Source organism: Sarcophilus harrisii, chromosome 4 (assembly GCF_902635505.1).
Source record: "Sarcophilus harrisii chromosome 4, mSarHar1.11, whole genome shotgun sequence".
NCBI lineage: Eukaryota > Metazoa > Chordata > Mammalia > Dasyuromorphia > Dasyuridae > Sarcophilus > Sarcophilus harrisii.
Genome location: NC_045429.1, coordinates 338,067,776 through 338,084,886, shown reverse-complemented (window position 1 = coordinate 338,084,886; position 17,111 = coordinate 338,067,776). Strand labels below are relative to the sequence as shown.

General features: G+C 47.6%; 3 protein-coding genes across 4 annotated transcripts; 1 reads left to right on the top strand and 2 right to left on the bottom strand.

The window, feature by feature from the left end:
- Positions 1–430: 430 nt before the first annotated feature.
- PSMC3IP (PSMC3 interacting protein) lies at positions 431–6,495 on the top strand. Its single transcript, XM_031966317.1, has 8 exons — positions 431–713; positions 797–897; positions 1,085–1,174; positions 2,551–2,662; positions 5,616–5,761; positions 5,876–5,929; positions 6,035–6,094; positions 6,188–6,495. The coding sequence occupies exons 1-8, from the start codon at positions 683–685 to the stop codon at positions 6,242–6,244; spliced, it is 651 nt and encodes a 216-aa protein (XP_031822177.1). The 5' UTR covers positions 431–682; the 3' UTR covers positions 6,245–6,495.
- MLX (MAX dimerization protein MLX) lies at positions 6,188–10,919 on the bottom strand. The gene is made up of 8 exons (XM_031966316.1): positions 10,651–10,919; positions 10,318–10,354; positions 9,902–9,991; positions 9,586–9,692; positions 9,253–9,352; positions 9,021–9,120; positions 7,905–8,106; positions 6,188–7,324 (listed from the first exon to the last, which is right to left on the bottom strand). The coding sequence occupies exons 1-8, from the start codon at positions 10,768–10,770 to the stop codon at positions 7,268–7,270; spliced, it is 813 nt and encodes a 270-aa protein (XP_031822176.1). The 5' UTR covers positions 10,771–10,919; the 3' UTR covers positions 6,188–7,267.
- A 343-nt stretch (positions 10,920–11,262) lies between these two features.
- COASY (Coenzyme A synthase) lies at positions 11,263–15,711 on the bottom strand. 2 transcript variants are annotated; one of them, XM_031966314.1, is made up of 10 exons: positions 15,248–15,711; positions 14,326–15,069; positions 13,626–13,840; positions 13,197–13,328; positions 12,803–12,992; positions 12,630–12,694; positions 12,307–12,391; positions 11,998–12,095; positions 11,723–11,869; positions 11,263–11,638 (listed from the first exon to the last, which is right to left on the bottom strand). In XM_031966314.1, exons 2-10 carry the CDS (start codon positions 15,020–15,022, stop codon positions 11,591–11,593), a joined length of 1,677 nt encoding a protein of 558 aa, XP_031822174.1. In that variant the 5' UTR covers positions 15,023–15,069; positions 15,248–15,711; the 3' UTR covers positions 11,263–11,590. The 2 variants fall into 2 exon arrangements, with proteins under 2 accessions (XP_031822174.1, XP_003768211.1); XM_003768163.4 differs by having other exon boundaries at positions 15,549–15,711.
- Positions 15,712–17,111: the final 1,400 nt, after the last annotated feature.

Sequence of the window (17,111 nt, the reverse complement as noted above, 5' to 3'; positions counted from 1 at the left end):
AAGTCTCGTTTCAAGGGCTGATGGAAGGGCTCTGACTACGGTAAGTGCAGAAAGCTGCCGCCTTTTTCGCTGGCTTTTGCTAGAACGGACAGCTGTTGTCCGGCCCACGATGATTTCAGAAACTAGAAACATTTATTTCAGGCTGTGCCACAGACCTGTGTGGGCGGAAATGGAAAGCACCTGTCAGGTGGCCAGCCTTGATCTGGGCCGACAGGAAACGAGCCGCCTCCGTTCCACGATCGCAGCCCGTTCTTCCCCGGCCTCGCCCCGGCCCTGTGGCACAGGACCGAGCGCCCCTTAGGGGCGGGCCTCCGCCACTGCAAGCCACAGCCCCGCGCAAGAAGGGTTTGGGGGCGGCTATTATGGGTGTGTGCAATAAATAAACCGACCGGAGGCTCCCCTGCTGAGGCGGAGGAGTCGCGTCGCGTCTATCCGGCGGACTCTCCCGGAAGGAAGCAAACGCTCCTTCCCTCGCCCCCTCCTACGCCCACCATCGGGGGGGAGGGAGGGAGAAGCGGGCGCCGCACGTTGGTGGGGAAGGACTCCGCGCCTAAGCCCGTCTGGGGCCGCCTTTCAGTCACGTGCGCCGGCCGCCGCGCTCGGCCCAGCCCGCCGGTTCCCGGAAGGGGGGAGTCTCCAGCTGGCGGCGGCTTCCGGCCGTTTGACTGGTGGCGGGAGCGGGATGAGTAAAGGCCGCGCGGATCCGGCCGCAGGTGAGTGTCCGCCCGGGTGCCCGGGCACTGCCGGGGACCGGCCGGCTCTGGCTGCGCCCGTGACTGCGCTCCCTTCCCCGCAGCCCCCGGGCTCGTCCTGAATTACCTTCGGGAGCAGAACCGACCCTACAGTGCTCAGGACGTGTTCGGGAACCTGCAGCGCGACCACGGGCTTGGCAAGGCGGTGAGACGCCCCCCGAGCGGCCCAGGGCGCCGCGACCCCCGAAAGGCGGCCGGGCCCCGGCGCGTCAGTGGGTCCGAAACCGCCGGCCCCGGGAGGAGACGGCCACTAGCCGGGGTGCCCCCCCTCCCCCCGCGAGACGCGGCTCCCGGATCCCGGGCCCCCCCAACCCTTCGCTTCTCTCCGCCAGGCCGTGGTGAAGGCCCTGGAGCAGCTGGCGCAGCAGGGCAGAGTCAAGGAAAAGGTGTACGGCAAGCAGAAAATCTACTTTGCGGATCAGGTGAGACGGGCCGCCCCGGCCTCGGCTAAAGCCAGGTCCGAACCTCTCTGGTAGCGACGGGAGCTCCCGAAGTCCGGCCCCCTGCGCCCCCGCGCTCACCCTCAGTAGCTTGCTTGGCTCCCCTGCCGCTGCTCTCTACTCTGGTGCCCGACTCCCTGAAGCCTCGCTGGAGTCTGCGTGTGTGTTGCTCATCCGCTCCCGTTGTGAGCGCCACTTCGGCTTCTCCTCTCTCCGGGCCCCAGAGCCGCTGTCCTAGCTGGTGGCACAGGGGAGAGACGCCTTTTACCGTGGTTTTATTTTGTTAATATTGCCCCACTTGCCTGTAACATTTAGCATTTTACAAATGTTGCATTCTAGATTCTCTCCCGCCTTGCTCCTCTCCTGGGGAAGTAATCCGATATCAGTCGCACATACGAAGTCATGAAAAACGTTTCCATATCCTTTATGCTGCAAATAAATCGTACCCAAACAAACAAACTCCCCAGAAAAATAAAGTTAAAAAGCATCCCTCAATCTGCATTCAGAGTTCATCAGTTTCCCTCTAGTTCAGCGTAACGTTTTTCTTCATGCATCCTTTGGAATTGTCTAGGATCACTGTTGTTCATAGCAAAGGCTTTCACTCGCTCATCCTTACAATATTTGTGTCACTGTGCTTGCTATAGCATGGTTCTGCACGATGGATGCTGATGAAGTCTTTTAACATCTACCTGCCGTGATTTTCTCAAATACTTTTAATTTGGGGGTGGGGAGATAATAATGGTACTCTTCTGAGGATTAAATAAAGCATCTGGCATAGAGTAAATGCTTTATGTGTAAAGTTAGTAGTTATTTAGTATTGTTATATATATATATATATATATATATAGTTATGTTGGTAGTTTATTATTTGTCATTTAAGCTCATAAATAGCAATATATAATTGTTTACTTTTCAACAAACATCAGCATATTAGGTGTTCATAAAATACTTGCTGAATTAAATGAGCTGTTAGAGACCTTTGTTACTCACATACTCCTTATGATTTAATTCTACCTATATTTCCAAGAATCCTTTTCTCTAGAGAAGAGATGACAAACACAGGAAAGCTGCCTGAATCCCATTGAAATGTAATTGGGAATGTTTAACAAAATAAATAAAAATATAGTAGAACATGTTAATGTGTGGTTTTCTAAGACAATATGGGTCCGGCAGAGATCCACAGATGTGATAGTCCTTGTTTTTATTTGATTTTGACAGCGCTGCTCTTGAAGACAGGACTAAGATTTGGGAGATAAGGCAGAATTACTGGGGATTATACATATCCTTAAATAGAGCGAGTTCTCTGCTGTGAGCATTGCTTAAGTTTGGTCCCTTTCTTGTTTCCTTGTCTCTGGCAGAATGAATTTGATACTCTTAGTGACACAGACCTCAAAGGCCTTGACGATGAAATTCTGTCACTCACTTCCAAAGTCCAAAGTGTCCAGCAGAGCTGCCGTCACATGGAAGCTGGTAAGTGGCTGTAAAAAATAGAGCTAACTCAGAGCTTACTCAGTAGTTGTAAAATTCTGCATGATTTGGTTCAAATACATATTTTTGACCTGAAAATGGCATAAATGCAACAGAGAGAAACCATCAATCTTAATCAACTGATTCTTTCCCCGTGCTATGACTGGAAAACTATCTACTACACCAGTTTGATTCAGAGTTGCTATTGGTTGAGGTCAAACATTGTTTCTTTGCTCCTTTTTTCAGGCTTTCATTTAACTTTATCTCAAATGTTTATATGCTTATTCATACTTAGATCTATCTGTAGTTCATGTCTTCCTACCCTTTCCCGTCGCTCCCCCCATAGAAACTTCTCTTTCTCCAAAAGACAGACTTTTGACCATTTCCAGTGGTACCTTTTAATATGTTGGTCCAGGAATTGTCCTTTTGATTGCTTCCTTTTGTTATTTCTAGACCCTCCCTATGATATTATTAGTCAGCAACTTCATCTCCATCACACTGTCCAGATTCTTGTGGCCATGAATTGGCCTCTTTAATACCTTGCCTTTTTCTCCTACTACTGTTCATACATTACCTGCAAACCTTTAACTCTTGGTCAGACAACATTCCACCACTAAAGATTTGTTTCTAGTTTCAACTGAGCCCTCCCTGCTACATAACAGTCTTATTTTTTCCAGATTGACTTTCTCATTCTTTTCAAGGAATCGTCCACACCTTTCTCTCAATCCCCTAAGCCTCTCTTTCTCCTTACCTCTCTGAAGTGGGCCTTATTCTCACTATTTTGCTGAGAACACCTCTCTTGAGCTCTTTACCTTTTTTATCCATCTTTATCTTTAGCCTCCGAGGAAAAAGAGGTGGCGTGAATTAAAGCTTGATTTAATTCAGCCTCCTTACAGGATACTTTTGTGTGAATTATCTATTACTGACTTGCCTCTAAGACTACATTCTTATTTTCACTGCTTCATGTTATCTTGCCCATTATAGTATAAACTTCTTGAAAACAGCACCTATTCTTGCTTTTTCCTTGAATCCTTAGAGTTTAGCACAGTGCTTATCACAAAACTTAAATCAACACTAGTCGATTATTTGATCCCCTTCACTAGCACCTTCTTTTGGTGATTAATTCTATCTCTTCTATCGTATTAGTTCCTTCCCTGCTGTGAATTTTTCCGGGTCTTAACTCATTTGATAGCCAGCCACCTCTAAATTGTTATCCTTTATCTGTTTTCCTTTTTACTACCAAATTTACTGCTTGCAATTCTCAATGCCCATTTCCTTCTTGACGCCTTTTATCCGTTTTTATCCTGAACTGTTCTTTCCAACGTTTCCAGTAATCTTTTAATTGATAAATTCAACAGTTCTCATTTTCATTGTTTTCTTTGAAGCTTTTCATGTTGACGGTCCCTTCTTCCCAAATAGTCTTTTCCTGGTTTCTGTAACACTTTCTCCAAGTTCCTTACCTGTATTATCTTACTAGTCCTTTTTAGTCTCCTTTCCAAGTTTATCATTTATTTCCTTATTCCTTAAAACATAACTATCCCTCAAAGGACTGTCCTGCATCTTAATTCTACCCCTCAATGATCTATACCATTAGCTTTCATGGAACTAATTATGTAAATATGTAGATGACTGACAGGTGTGTATATATCCAGCCTTAATTTGCATCTTAAGCTGAACATTTTATTTTTCTCTTGTTCTTCTAACTTCCCTACTTTTATCAAGGCCACTGTCATCTTTCCAGGCATACAAATTTGTAACTTTTAATCATCTTTAATTTCTTTTATATATATATATATATATATCTATCTCATGCTCTCAGTTGCCAAATTAATTCTACCTCCATAACAATTCTTGCATATTTTCTCCTCACAAGGACAATTTCATATCACCTGCTACCTATACTGCAGCTCTTAATGGGGACTTCAATTTTCCCTCTCATTCATCTTTCATACACCTGCCAGAATAATCCAAGAATAGAAAAGCCAGTGTCTAGTTCAAAAAACCTTCACTTTGATGAAAAATTAGGTATTAAAGGCTTTCCACAATCTGACTCCAACTTGACTTTCTAGCACTAGTTCATTATGCTCCTTTTAATATAGTCTGGATTGTTAGATGTTCTCTAAACTTCACATTCATTCTTCCACTAGCCTGGAATGCATCTTCTTCTAATCTCCCCTTTTCCAAATACCGATCTTCAAAACTGCTCAGGTGCCAGGTCTATGATAATGCAAAGAGGAAAGAACTACTAAGAATTATCTTGGTTTAATTACATGTAAAAATTCTCTCTCTCCCTCCCTCCAAAAAGTCAAGTTCTTTAAGGAGTGTTTAATTTTTCTTGGTATCCCTACTATTATTTACATACAGGCATTTAGAACTTTTAAGTCAGTGAACCAGCTTAAAAAACATGAGGCAGATTTTAGAACTGTTGAAAAACACAGCCTTTGAAATGAGTGTGAACCACAACATAGCATTTACACTCTGTTAGTTTGCATTTTTGTTTTTCTTCCCAGGTTATTTTTACCTTCCTTCTAAATCCAATTTTTCTTGTGTAGCAAGACAATATGTATAATATATGTATAAATATGTATACATACATTGTATTTAACATATACTTTAACATATTTAACATGTATGGGACTACCTGCCATCTAGTGGAGGGGGGGTTGGGGGGAAGGAGGGGAAAAGTTGGAACATTAGTTTTTGCAAGGATCAATGTTGAAAAATTACCCATGCATATGTTCTGTCAATAAAAAGCTATGATAAAAAAGAAAAGAAAAGAAAAACACAGCTTTTACTCTGTAGTCTTTTTTTTTTCCTAGGATACTTTTAGTGACCTGTTATGTTCATGACTCCAAATTTTCCTGTTCTTTCTATTTCCCTTATCTTAAGCTCCCAAGTTAATGGGGAATTCAGTCTCTCAAAAATAACTACTGGAGTTGGTCTGACTTTCTTGTAGAACTGAAAGAACTGACCAGTTCCCTGACTACACCAGAGATGTGTAAAGAGATTGAGGAGTTAAAAAAAGAATGTGCAAGTTATACAGAGAGGCTAAGTAAAATCAAAACAACTACCAACCATGTGACTCCAGAAGAAAAAGAAAAGGTAAAGGGGATGAAGGAGGGGAATCACTCTTTGGAATGATTATTAACATGGCTAAACCCAAGCTGAGTGGGAAATTCCTAAGGAGTTATAAGAATCTTTTGGGTTTGCGTTCAGGTGTATCAGGAGAGGCAGAAGTATCATAGAGAGTGGAAGAAACGGAAGAGGATGGTAAGTGTCAGCACATCAGCCTGGAAAGGCTCTTTGGAGATGGGCAGGGAGGGGCTGGAAAGGAGCACTCAAAATCTTAAGAGCTGTCTTTATTTTTCTTGTTAGGCAACTGAACTGTTTGATGCAATTCTTGAGGGTTACCCCAAGAGTAAGAAGCAATTTTTTGTAAGTGTTACTTCCCAACCTCCTTGCCCTTTCTTTCCAGGCCAGGAACCTAACATGAACGTAGTTGAATTTTCTCCTTGCCTTGCTCTATAGGAAGAAGTTGGAATCGAGACAGATGAAGATTATAATGTTGTCCTTCCAGACCCCTGAGAACCCTCTTTCTGAATAACGAAGTCAGAAGAAACTTCCTAAACTTGTTGTATTGGAGTTGTTTTGATGCTTCCTGCCCTTTGTGACTAGAGTCTAAATGTGACTAGACTAATTGGTACTAAGGAGGCAAATGGCTGTGTGTTATATTAAATCAGTTTAGTGGATATGACTTGATAAAAATCAGGATGAATTTCCGCTTAAGCATTTAGTAAATTTTATTGCAATTACAATTTGATATAAAAATATTTAATGTCCATTAGACGGTAAAGTCTTCCTTTTGTAAGCCTGAAAAAAAAGGAAATAGGCTTCTATATATTTGAGATAGAAGTTTCTCCACTCCCTCCTGGTTCATTCCTGATAGAAATTGTGGCAGCAAGTAAGAAATGGGACAGAAGAATTAACATCTATCCCTAATGAACTCTTCACATGAAGAGCATGATGGCAAGTGAGTGTGATGTACCACAAGACCTGCCTGACAAAAAAAAATTTAGTAAACTTGAGAGATTTACATTGAAGTAAAGATCACACTGAAATAAAAGTTAAGAAATCTGTCAAAGTTTCTGATTACTGTGCCAGACTTCCTAGACTTCCTAGGGATAAAATCCCTATATAACATGTTAAAAATTTTGTCTGTGCCATGGACATAACATGGCAGCACCACTATCTGTGGCACTTCATGGTTATGTAAATATTTTTTCTGCCTCTACCAGATTGCTTGCAAAACATACAGTCTCACTCCTATAAGACGTATCGCAGTGGCAGCTGTAATTAGTAACTTCCAAATACCTGATTTGAATTTAAATTGGAAGCTTACGAAGGAAAATGCCAGAAGTGATTTTTAGGGGGACAAGTTCAATGGCCCCTAGAAATTCCACAGATGAGATGGGTTTGTTTAATATTGACAAAATAAATTAGTCAGAAGCTGTCCAAAATCCAACAAACAGCAAATGTTGTTTGAGATGTCAGAACCACAACAAGCCTCTTGGTTCTATACTTCAGTAGTGTTGGCTGAAAGGCAAGCAGTCAGTAGAGCTGATTTTTCAATTGATGAAGCACTCCAGTAACAATCTCCTGAAGAGTCTAGGAATAGGAAAAGAGAAAAGAGGGATGAGGCTAGGCCAAGGTCGCACCTCAATTATCTTCTCTACACCCAAAAGTAGTAGTAGGCCTTTGTTAGAAAAGGTCTATGGGGCCCCAAAGGCGATAGAGTGGGATATTTTCTAAAGGGGAAAAAAAGGATTAGTGTAGTGCTTGACATGGTGATTATAGTATTTACTGAGTAATTTATAAACTGCAACCAAAATCCAGGTTAGATTGCAGGGGGTAAAAAAAAAAAATGAAAGCATAAGAGAAAGGAGGCAAAGGAATTGTAGAGGCAGGCAAGAATCTGGATTTAATACCACCTGTGATATAGAAGCTGGGCAAGGCACTTAGCCTTTCACTAGCCCCAACCATGATTAAAGTGACACAGCAGGCACCAATCTAGATTGCTAAAGCAATTTCCTAAACTGGGACCAGCACAGGTCTAATGAAAGAAAAAGCCATCATCAACCTTTGCCTTACAATTAGTGACTAGAGCCTGAAGGGTCTTCAGCTGAGTGGGTATTGCTGTCCACCAAAGGGCTCTCACCCCACCCTACAAAGGTTTCAGCCAGCACACCTGGGGCTTGCAGTGCTCCTCAATCCAGCTGAAGACACAAGCTGACAACTCCTGGAAGCTGGCCACAGAAATGGAGGCATTGAAGGACTGGAACAAAGAGTCCATAATGCCCTGGAACACATTGAACTTGACCTGGTCAGAGACCTGGTCCTCCCCTTCATGAGGGTTGTCCTGGTGTGCCTTCACAATCTGCTCATAATTCCTGAAATCAAGAAAAAACATGATGTATGTTAATGTCTTCCTTTTTCTTCCTGCCCTCCCTTCCCCTTTTCAGAGCCTCCTGCCAGTCTTTAAAAGTAGAGCTAAGAATGCACTGATATCAATTGATCATGAGAAAATAAGGATGTTACAATAGCTTAGAGGATTGGCTAGGCACATCCACTTTCAATTAGCTACTAAGCCCAGTTGCAGAAAGCAGTTATGATTATCCCTGCCCTTGTTCTTTCTCTGCAGTGACTCAAACTAGTATTAAACATCTTTGTGTATATGTGTGTTAAAATATTTAGCTGGACACTAAGATAAAGTACAATTAATATCAGAAAAAGTTGTCCTTCTCCTCAACTGTGTCATTGGTGAGACAGTGGTCAATTCCCTTTCTGGACCAATTTTCCCCTTTGTAATAATGAATTGTACTAAATAATCGTATATAACTTTTCCAGAGTTACACACTATGTCTTTCAAAATCACAGTGTCTACCCTGAAGCTCTTGGATCCAACATGATTTTGAAGTAATTCCATTCATTGAGGAAGGGTGGAACTAACATTTAATTAAACATGCTATGCCAGGCACTGTGCTAGTACTAAGTGCTTAAACATTTCACTTGATTCTCACAACAATCTTGGGAGATGGGCGATATTCCCATTTTATAGTTATGGGAATTGAGACAAAGGTAAATTGACATGACCAAGGTCAAAAAGCTAATATCTGAGGCTAAATTTCAACTTGGATTTTCCTGATTCTAGGCCCAACACTCTATACATTACATTGCTTAGCTGCCCTGGATAACTCATTTGCTTAAACACTAAATTGAAGACCAGAATACCTGTTCCTAATGGCTCTGCTGCTCCTCCCAGCCCTTTCTTCATCTGAGCCTTATCTTTCCTCCATTTACTTACACTTTCATGATTTTCAGGGCCATGACATCTTTGCGTAGTGTGGATACTTCCTCTTCCTGTTTCTTCTTCTCTTTATGCAAGAATTGGATATAATCGATGGCTGGAAAAGACATAACATAAGCATTAAGAGTGGTCCAACTAAAAACACCACACTGTTCTGTCTTACCCTCTTCCTGCCTGAGATTCCTGGGTGCCTTACTCCTGCCCATCCCCCATTCCCTCTCTCCCATACTCTTCTGAAGAACAATGGCTTTGCTGAGCTTCTGGGAGCCAATGGAGAAATCCTGTTGCTGACAGGTGGGGACAATGGCCTGAAGGTCATCGTAGCCTCTCTGGGGGGAGAAAGAAGATAGTACCTAAGTTATACTAAGGCCTTCCATCAGTTTGCACAAAGACAGTAAAGGGAGGCTGGCAGGAAACTTGACCCCACACTGGGAGTCATCTGACCACTTCATGAGGAGGCGGTATATAGGAGAGGAGCAGAGCCCGGCACTGCCATTGGCTTGACCCCCGCCCAAAGCCTCACCTGGGGCTGGAGGCGGCTAGGGCGAAGGTTCCTGCTCACCTTGATGGCATCCCTGCGCTTCTGCTCCGCTTGTGTGTGGGCTCTCCGTCTCCTGTCCTTGTAGGACTCCTTGTAGGGCTCTTGTTGGTAATCGCTGTCTTCGTCATCTGGTGGGCACAAAGTGGCAAGGCCCTGATCATTTAGGACGTACAAAAGATAGCCCTAACTCTGGAAGGAAGAATTCGGGGCTCCGAGGGTGAGGCTGCCCCAACACTGGAGACCCACGGGCTTCATACATTTGTCTGACAACGCGCAGTCTCCTCGGGGAAGAGCCCAAGATGACGGGAATGAGGAGGGAAAGCCGATCGCTGCTTACCGGTATTGGGGACGGAGGAAGCACTGGTGGAGCCGATACTATTGGCTCTGGACACTACACTCCCCTTTCGGTTACTTTCTACAAAGAGCCCTGGAAGAGAGGCACCCAAGGAAAAATGACGTCCGCGTACCTTTAGGCACTAGCTGGAACCCGAGGCTGGCCTCCAGGACCCCCCGGATCATTCTTCCCCTCTCCCCAAACAGCTCTGGGCTAGTCACCAGGACCCTCCAAACCCTGAGGGCTCCTACTTACACAGCAGGAAAGAGGGAGCCCCCTCATTCCCCTCCCCGACTGGACACAGGCCAGGACACGCCCTGCCGCATCCTCTCTACTCCCGCTCGGACCCTACCCCCAGCCAGACATTAAGGGGGCGGGGCGGGGGCGGAGGCCGCGTCACCCAGACTCGGGCCACTCACCGGGGTCCAGGCTGTTGTCGCCGTACGCATACTCCACCTGCGGGGGTAGGGAGAGCGCTCAGGTTCCGACCCTCCCAGAGCCGGCTGCGGGCGCAGCCCCCGGCCCTGCCCCCCGCCCCCCGCGCCGCAGACACTCACACACGGTCCGCTCTCTCGGCTCCCCACGAGGGCACGCGGGGGGCCGGGGCTGTCTCCGCAGTCCCCAGCCCCGAGCCCCTGGGGGCAAGGTAGGGAGAACTGAGCAGTGGGGGAAACCCCCGCTCTCCCGCTTCCCCTGCGTGCACGTGCCCGACCCGCCCTCCCCTTGTCGGCGTGCGCGCCCACGGGGCTTGCCTTGACCCAGGGGTCCTCCGGAGAGGCGCCCCGCTCCGTCATTGTCAGACCAAACGAACCGGAAGCGCCGCGTGCAGGACACTCCCCGCCATGGGCGGGACCCAAGCCCACATGGTCCATAGTTCACCAACCCCAAGGCGTGAGACGAAGGCGCGCTACGTCTGCGCAGAGAAGGGTGAAATGGGATAGATTTTTTAAATGGGATAGTTTTAAAAACTGGACTTTAAATCCAGTATGGAGCAATCACAGCAATCTCCACCTTTATTTATGCACTCACTCCCCTAAATCAAGATTTTCTGAGGCTCGAGTAGTTCTCACTTGAAAAAAAAAAGGGGGGGAGGCGGGGTCTGGGGATTTTTACAAAGCACGTTTGTTCATGCGTTTGCTTTACGTAACGTAAAGGAGGAAACGTTCTCTCCCGGCCGCTCAGTGACTACAATTCCCACAATGCCACAGACGTTTAGCCGGGCCTGATTACTGTGGCCAGGATGTAGGCCTGGTTACGGCCGTAGGGTGGCAGCAGCGGAGCCAGCCACAATTTAGTCTGGGGCCTCTGAGAGTGGCTCACCCAGCCACCGTCCCAAGAAGCAAGGAGCACAGGAAGCCAGAGTCTTACAGGAAAATTCGGCTTTAATTAGTTCCGTGCCCTCACCCCTGGTCCCAGCCAGCCGTGGGGTCCCAGACACACCAAGCAGGGAGGGCAGTGGGGCGGTGTGCCCTTCCTCTAGGCCGGCAGAGGGTACCGGGGTTCGACCTGCGGCCCGAGCCTCGCACCCGGCCTCCAAGCTGCCCCACCGCCGCGCAGCCCGAGCAGCTCCGCACTGCGCGAGTCTGGGCCCAGCCCCGCGGAGGGCGGGACCTGCCCCGAGGGCTTTCCCACACCACAGACAGCAATCATCGCAATCAAGGATCAGAAGGAGAAGCCTCCACCACCAGCCGATTACTGGCTCTTGATGCGCTCCTGCAGGAGAGCCCAGGCTTTTTCCACCTTCGGAAGAAAATTGTGGGAAAATGTTTTAGGGTTCAGTAGGACTCCTCCTTCCTCCCTCTTGTTCTCATTCAACCCCCTTACCTGTCTTTTGGTAATATGGGGCTCCCAAAGAGTACTCAACACCACATGGCTCTGGTCCACCCGCTGCTGATTACTCATTTGGTTCCGCAGGCGGGCCTGGGCAGCGGCTTCAGTCAGACCATCGCGCTCCATGATGCGCCGTACTGCCTGGAAGACACCTAAATAGTCAGTCAGGATACTTCGGAGGAGTCCCAATAACATAATACATTAACCATTCAGAAGCCCAGAGTGGGGGCTGAGGTAGGGGAATGGTGAGATAGGAGGGGTCCAGTTACCTCTGTCTCTGGGACAATGACTGTCCACACCTCATGGACCATGTTGTTCCAGCCGGCTTCCAGTAGCAAGGCCGCATCAATCACGAATATGGTCTTCCCTGCAGGTGGACCCCAGTCATTCTACTGATCTCTCATCCCAGCCACTTGCCCTGGATCAGAGATTCCCTGGGATGTGCTTGCCTGGCAGCTGGGCAGGATGCCCTGGCCCTGGAATGGGGGGGAAGGTAGGGAAAGGGGGGAAGGTAGGGGAAGGGGATAAGGGAAGAACTTTCCTACCCATCCTTTGAAGCTCTTGTCCTTCACACTCACCCTCAGCTGCAGCTTTTTTGATCTCCTCTTGACACATCTTGGCAATGACTGGCCATATAATGTCAGTGAGGTTCTTTAGCTTTTTCTAGTGACAGAACAAATCAACTGCTACTAGGTTTGCACCAACAAAGCAAGGAATCGGGGATGGGGGTGGGGGGGAGGAGAGAGCCAAAAGAAGATAACTAAAAAACTTCCCTACCAATAAAAGATAGAAACTCAGGAAAAAAGAAAGGAGCTTTGAGTTAAGGATGAGTTCATGGGAAATAGGAGAATGGGTCTGGGCCACAGACCTCTTTAAGAGATTTAGAGCTAGAGATATTCACCTTGTTCCCAAACACCTGACTGCTTAAAATCTTTCTGTTGATGGTTCCATCTTCTTGGATAATATCTAGGATGCCAAAAATAAGAACCTCAGCAAGAGAAGTATTATGTTTCTGTACTCTTGGTTCCCTTCCTTCTCCATCCCCCCCACAATTTCACTTTTCACAAGACATACCAGTTCCAAAGGCCTCTATCACAGTTTGGTAGGCAGGGCCATCAGGTGCATAGGCCCGATGTCCCAGCTGGTCACTATCAATGACCTTTGCCCCCAGGTCTTGCAGTAATAGGGCCACTGAAGTCTTGCCAGAGCCACTCGACCCTGTCAGCCCCACAACATAGACATTGGACGGAAGGTCTGGTCTCTTCTGCCAAAAGGAGAAAAAGCCAAGGATGGAGTGGCCATCTATGGGGGATTAGAAGACTGAAATCAAGACAACCATTTGGGCCCCTGTATGTGCATATAGATTGCCCATATCAGAGTAATAAAAGGGTATTTTCCCACTAAGGGCTAGTACTCCCCATCTCAGGGCAGCTAGAATTTTTATCCCCTGGAGCTGGAAGGTATTTACATTTGGGGGTTGAAGGAGGGTTCCCAGCAATCGCTGACGGAAGCTGGAGGAGCTAACTTTGTCTTCTTCATTCTCTCTATGGTCTGGGTTCTTCAGCAACAAAATCTGATACAAAGCCACCTCTTCCAGACCCTGTGGCAAAATGTGGGGTAACAAGAGGGTGATATTTTAAAATGGAGAAAGTTAACAGGGCTCTGCCTTGAATCCCAGGGCTCATCTTTAACCCATACAAACCACTCAGAGGGTGAAATTAAGGACCCAACCATAGCCAACCCAGGAACTGGCATAAAAGCTTCAAGCTTTTGTTTCATTCCCAGTATCTCTCTAAAGAATCACTCCTCCCATCTTTGGAGAGCCCACTCCAACACATATACACCCACCCTTCCTGTCCCCAACCACTCCCTCTACCCATTTCCCCAAGGGAGTTACATTCTCAAGGCGTCGACAGTTGACAGCCAACCCCCCACGATAAGTCTCCTCGCTAACCACCAAGCACTCCAAGGAAGGATCAGTGCCGGCTGGACCGTAGGGATCTAGGAGGGGGACTATGTCAAAGACCAAGGATGGCTTCATGTCCACCAGGAACTCACTCAGATGTTTCACCCTATCTGTATATGGTTGGAGTAACTCCCGGAGCACTTTATCTAAGGGAAGAAGTGAGAGAAAATGGAGCAAGAAGGGAGATACAAAAGGTACACTGATTGGGGGAGGGGGGGGTCTGAAGAAAACTAAAAACAGAAAGAAGATGGCTATGATTGTGAAAAGATGGCTACTAAATGTCTGTTTTGTTGAGGCTGATTGAGAAAGGAACATTCAAGCAGGTTGTGGAAGAAGGAGCAATAGTTACTAATGGAAGAGGCTATAATGACTAGGATATCTGCCAACTAGGAAGAAGGAGATCATGATAAGGAAGCCTGGAGGAATTTGAAAGACACAGATGTTAAGCCTTTGAGGCTCAGCTTAACATGGCCTTGGACCGTACTACCCACACTTCAGATCCAAAGGAAGCAAGAGAATAAAGTGCATGTATCCAAAGGTCACTTCCAAGACTATTGAACTTTAGCATCTATCTTCCCCTGCTCTGCCAACCCTCCCACCCCAAGTCAACACCCCAGACTCATCTACTCACTTTCCAATAGCTCTTTGTCTGCTACTCCAACCACAAGCCTCTTTTGGGCTAAGAGGCAGGCAACCGTAAGCAACAACTTATGAGCATTGTGCAGATGGTCAAATGTTCCCCCTACGGCCACATGGTTATAGCCCTGTAGGGGATGTTTGGGAGCTTTAGGCACAGGGGAGGCTGACCAAAGAGGAGAGGAATAGGGTACTGATGGGTCTGTAGAAGAATCTCCTGGATCATAGTCTGGATAGAGCAACACAGAGACCAGCTGGGGGCAGCAGCTGTAACAGCTGGTGGCGTATCTCTCTAGCTGCTGCTTGACTGGGTTGTACTGGCCCCCATCAAGGGTCTGGAAGTCTGTCAACACCACTTCCGGGGGATGGGCTAGGTTCTGCACGGAGCCAAGTGAAGGTGGAGGGGTTGGGTTCTTTGTGCGGATGTTGGTCAGCAGGACTCGGATGTCCAGGTGCCGATAGGCGTCAGCACCGGCGTAGAGACCCGTGATGAGGTTGATGATCTCCACGGTGGCCTGCACGTGGCTGGAGTGAGGCTGGGCCGGCCCACCCAGACTGAGGCCGGGCTGCAGGTGCACGTACAGGGTCTTCTCCACCAGCCGGGCTGCAGAGGTCAGAATGGGGGCCAGGCGAGGGGTCAGGGCCGCCAGCGGGGATGTCAGCACCAAGAGGCCAGATCGGAAGGCAGACATGCTGACACCGCCTCGGCCCAAGTCACGGCGGTTCCGCTAGATGGCACCTGTGGGAGGGCACACAGGAGAGGCATGGGGCTGCGGGCACACCGCACCCGTAATCCTGTGCATGGCCGCGCAAATGCAGGACTCTGCGGAAGAACCGGCAAGACCTCCCCCACCACACTGCATTAGGATTGCTCGCGCATGCGTAAATTTCGACTACGAGCGACCTAGAATACTGACCCCCGGTGGGTGATTCGCGCATGCGCGATCAGATTTTTAATTGGGAAAGGAGAGATCTTGGAGAAATAACGTCGCAGAGATGGAATAGAAGGGATTGGCTCTGAGGCCGAACCGCGGCGCAGGGAATCCGAGAGTGAGGACCCTCGTCTTCCCTAGTTTTCCAGGAGGAGAGGGAAACTTGGGAAAGGCTAGCTGTCTCCAAGGGGCGGGATTTATCTCCAAGGGGCGGAGCCGCCTGCTGGCAGCGACGGATCGGGTTTGTCAGTGGTTCCGGGCCCGGGTTTAATTCCCCGGTACTCACGGAGCTCCCAGACTCGGGCCGCTCCCTCTCCCGACGTCGCTGCAGCTCCTGCCGCTTCCCGGGTTCCACCCGGAAGTGCTCCCGTCCTGGATCAGGCAGCTCGAGGTTCTGGGCTCGGAGAAATGCTGGCTATCCTGGACCCCAAGAGCCAAGTCTCGCGAGATGTGGGAGAGGGCGGGGCTGTCACGTGGGAAGTGGAGGCGTCCAGGGGCGGAGGCGAGTGGAGTCAGGTGTTTTGTCAGGGCCGGAGGCCATTTTGGCGGCTATTTTCGACGGTCGTTTTACCCCAAGGTAACAGAATCTCTGAGAGCCGCCTAGGTGCAGAGCTGGAGAGGACTTCTGAGGCCGTCTTGTGCCACCCGACAGCTTGCACTTGAGGAAGCCGAGGCCCGGGCCGGCCGTGTACGAGCACAACGGGAAGAGGGGGCTTTGGGCTACCACTGGTTGAGGGGAAAGCTGTCCTTAAGCCATTTATCAATGAAGCCACGGAGTCTCTACGTAGCTTCTCCCTGAAGTTAGGCAACTCGAGTAAAGACAGCTCAGAACAGTGCATTGTTAGTATGCCCACTGATAACTCCACCGGGAGGGAACACAGCCCACCACGTCGTGCTGGGAAGAACCAAGCCACTCTTGGGGAGCCCAAGTGCCTTCCTGAGAAATAGAGTGGAGCAGGCACTCGAGGGAGGAAACACCTTCGAGGAGTGAGACCTTTGGCCATAAAGAGCTAGCCAGCAGACGCAGAGACTGCTCCCCAGATGTCGGCAGACCTATGAGCCCATTTAAGCAATTGCCCCCTCACCCCTCATTAGTGACCGCCGTACTTGAGTAAGATTTCTGAGTCCTCTGGGATAAACAACACCCAAGCCCTTCGGCATCAGAGTTCCAAGATTTGCCTCACGGGTGCCTTACTACCATTGCACTACTCTGGAGTTGAAGGCTGGCTGTTCTGTGTGCTTATGGGAGAGTTTGTCTCAGGATTTGTGCAACTTGTTCTGTAGCTTCTGATCTTACAATGCCGTCTTTTTTTTTTTTTTTTAATAGCTTTTTATTTACAAATATATGCATGGGTAATTTTTCAGCACTGACAGATGCAAATCCTTTTATTCCAACTTTTTCCCTCTTTCCCCCCCACCCCTTCCCCCAGATGGCAGGTTGACCAATACATGTTAAATATGTTAAAATATAAATTAAATACAATATATGCATACATGTCCATACAGTTACTTTGCTGTATAAAGAGTCGGACTTTGAAATTTACTATGCCATCTTAATGAAAGTCTTTGCTTTGATCAAATATGTACTGGCCTTCTGTCAATGGGAGAAAAACCAGAGGAGATTGGGCTAAAATCCTGGATCCACAAGGGATCCTTTAACCCTGTTGGTGGTAGTTGGCATTTGGGGAAGTGTCCAAAAGAGGATGCTTTTTTCCAAAAAGAGGACTGTAAGGACTAAATGTGGATCATAATATAGTATTTTCACTTTTCTTTCTCATTTTTTTCCTTTTTTGATCTGATTTTTCTTGCGTAGCATGATAAATATGGAAATATGTATAGAAAAAATGCA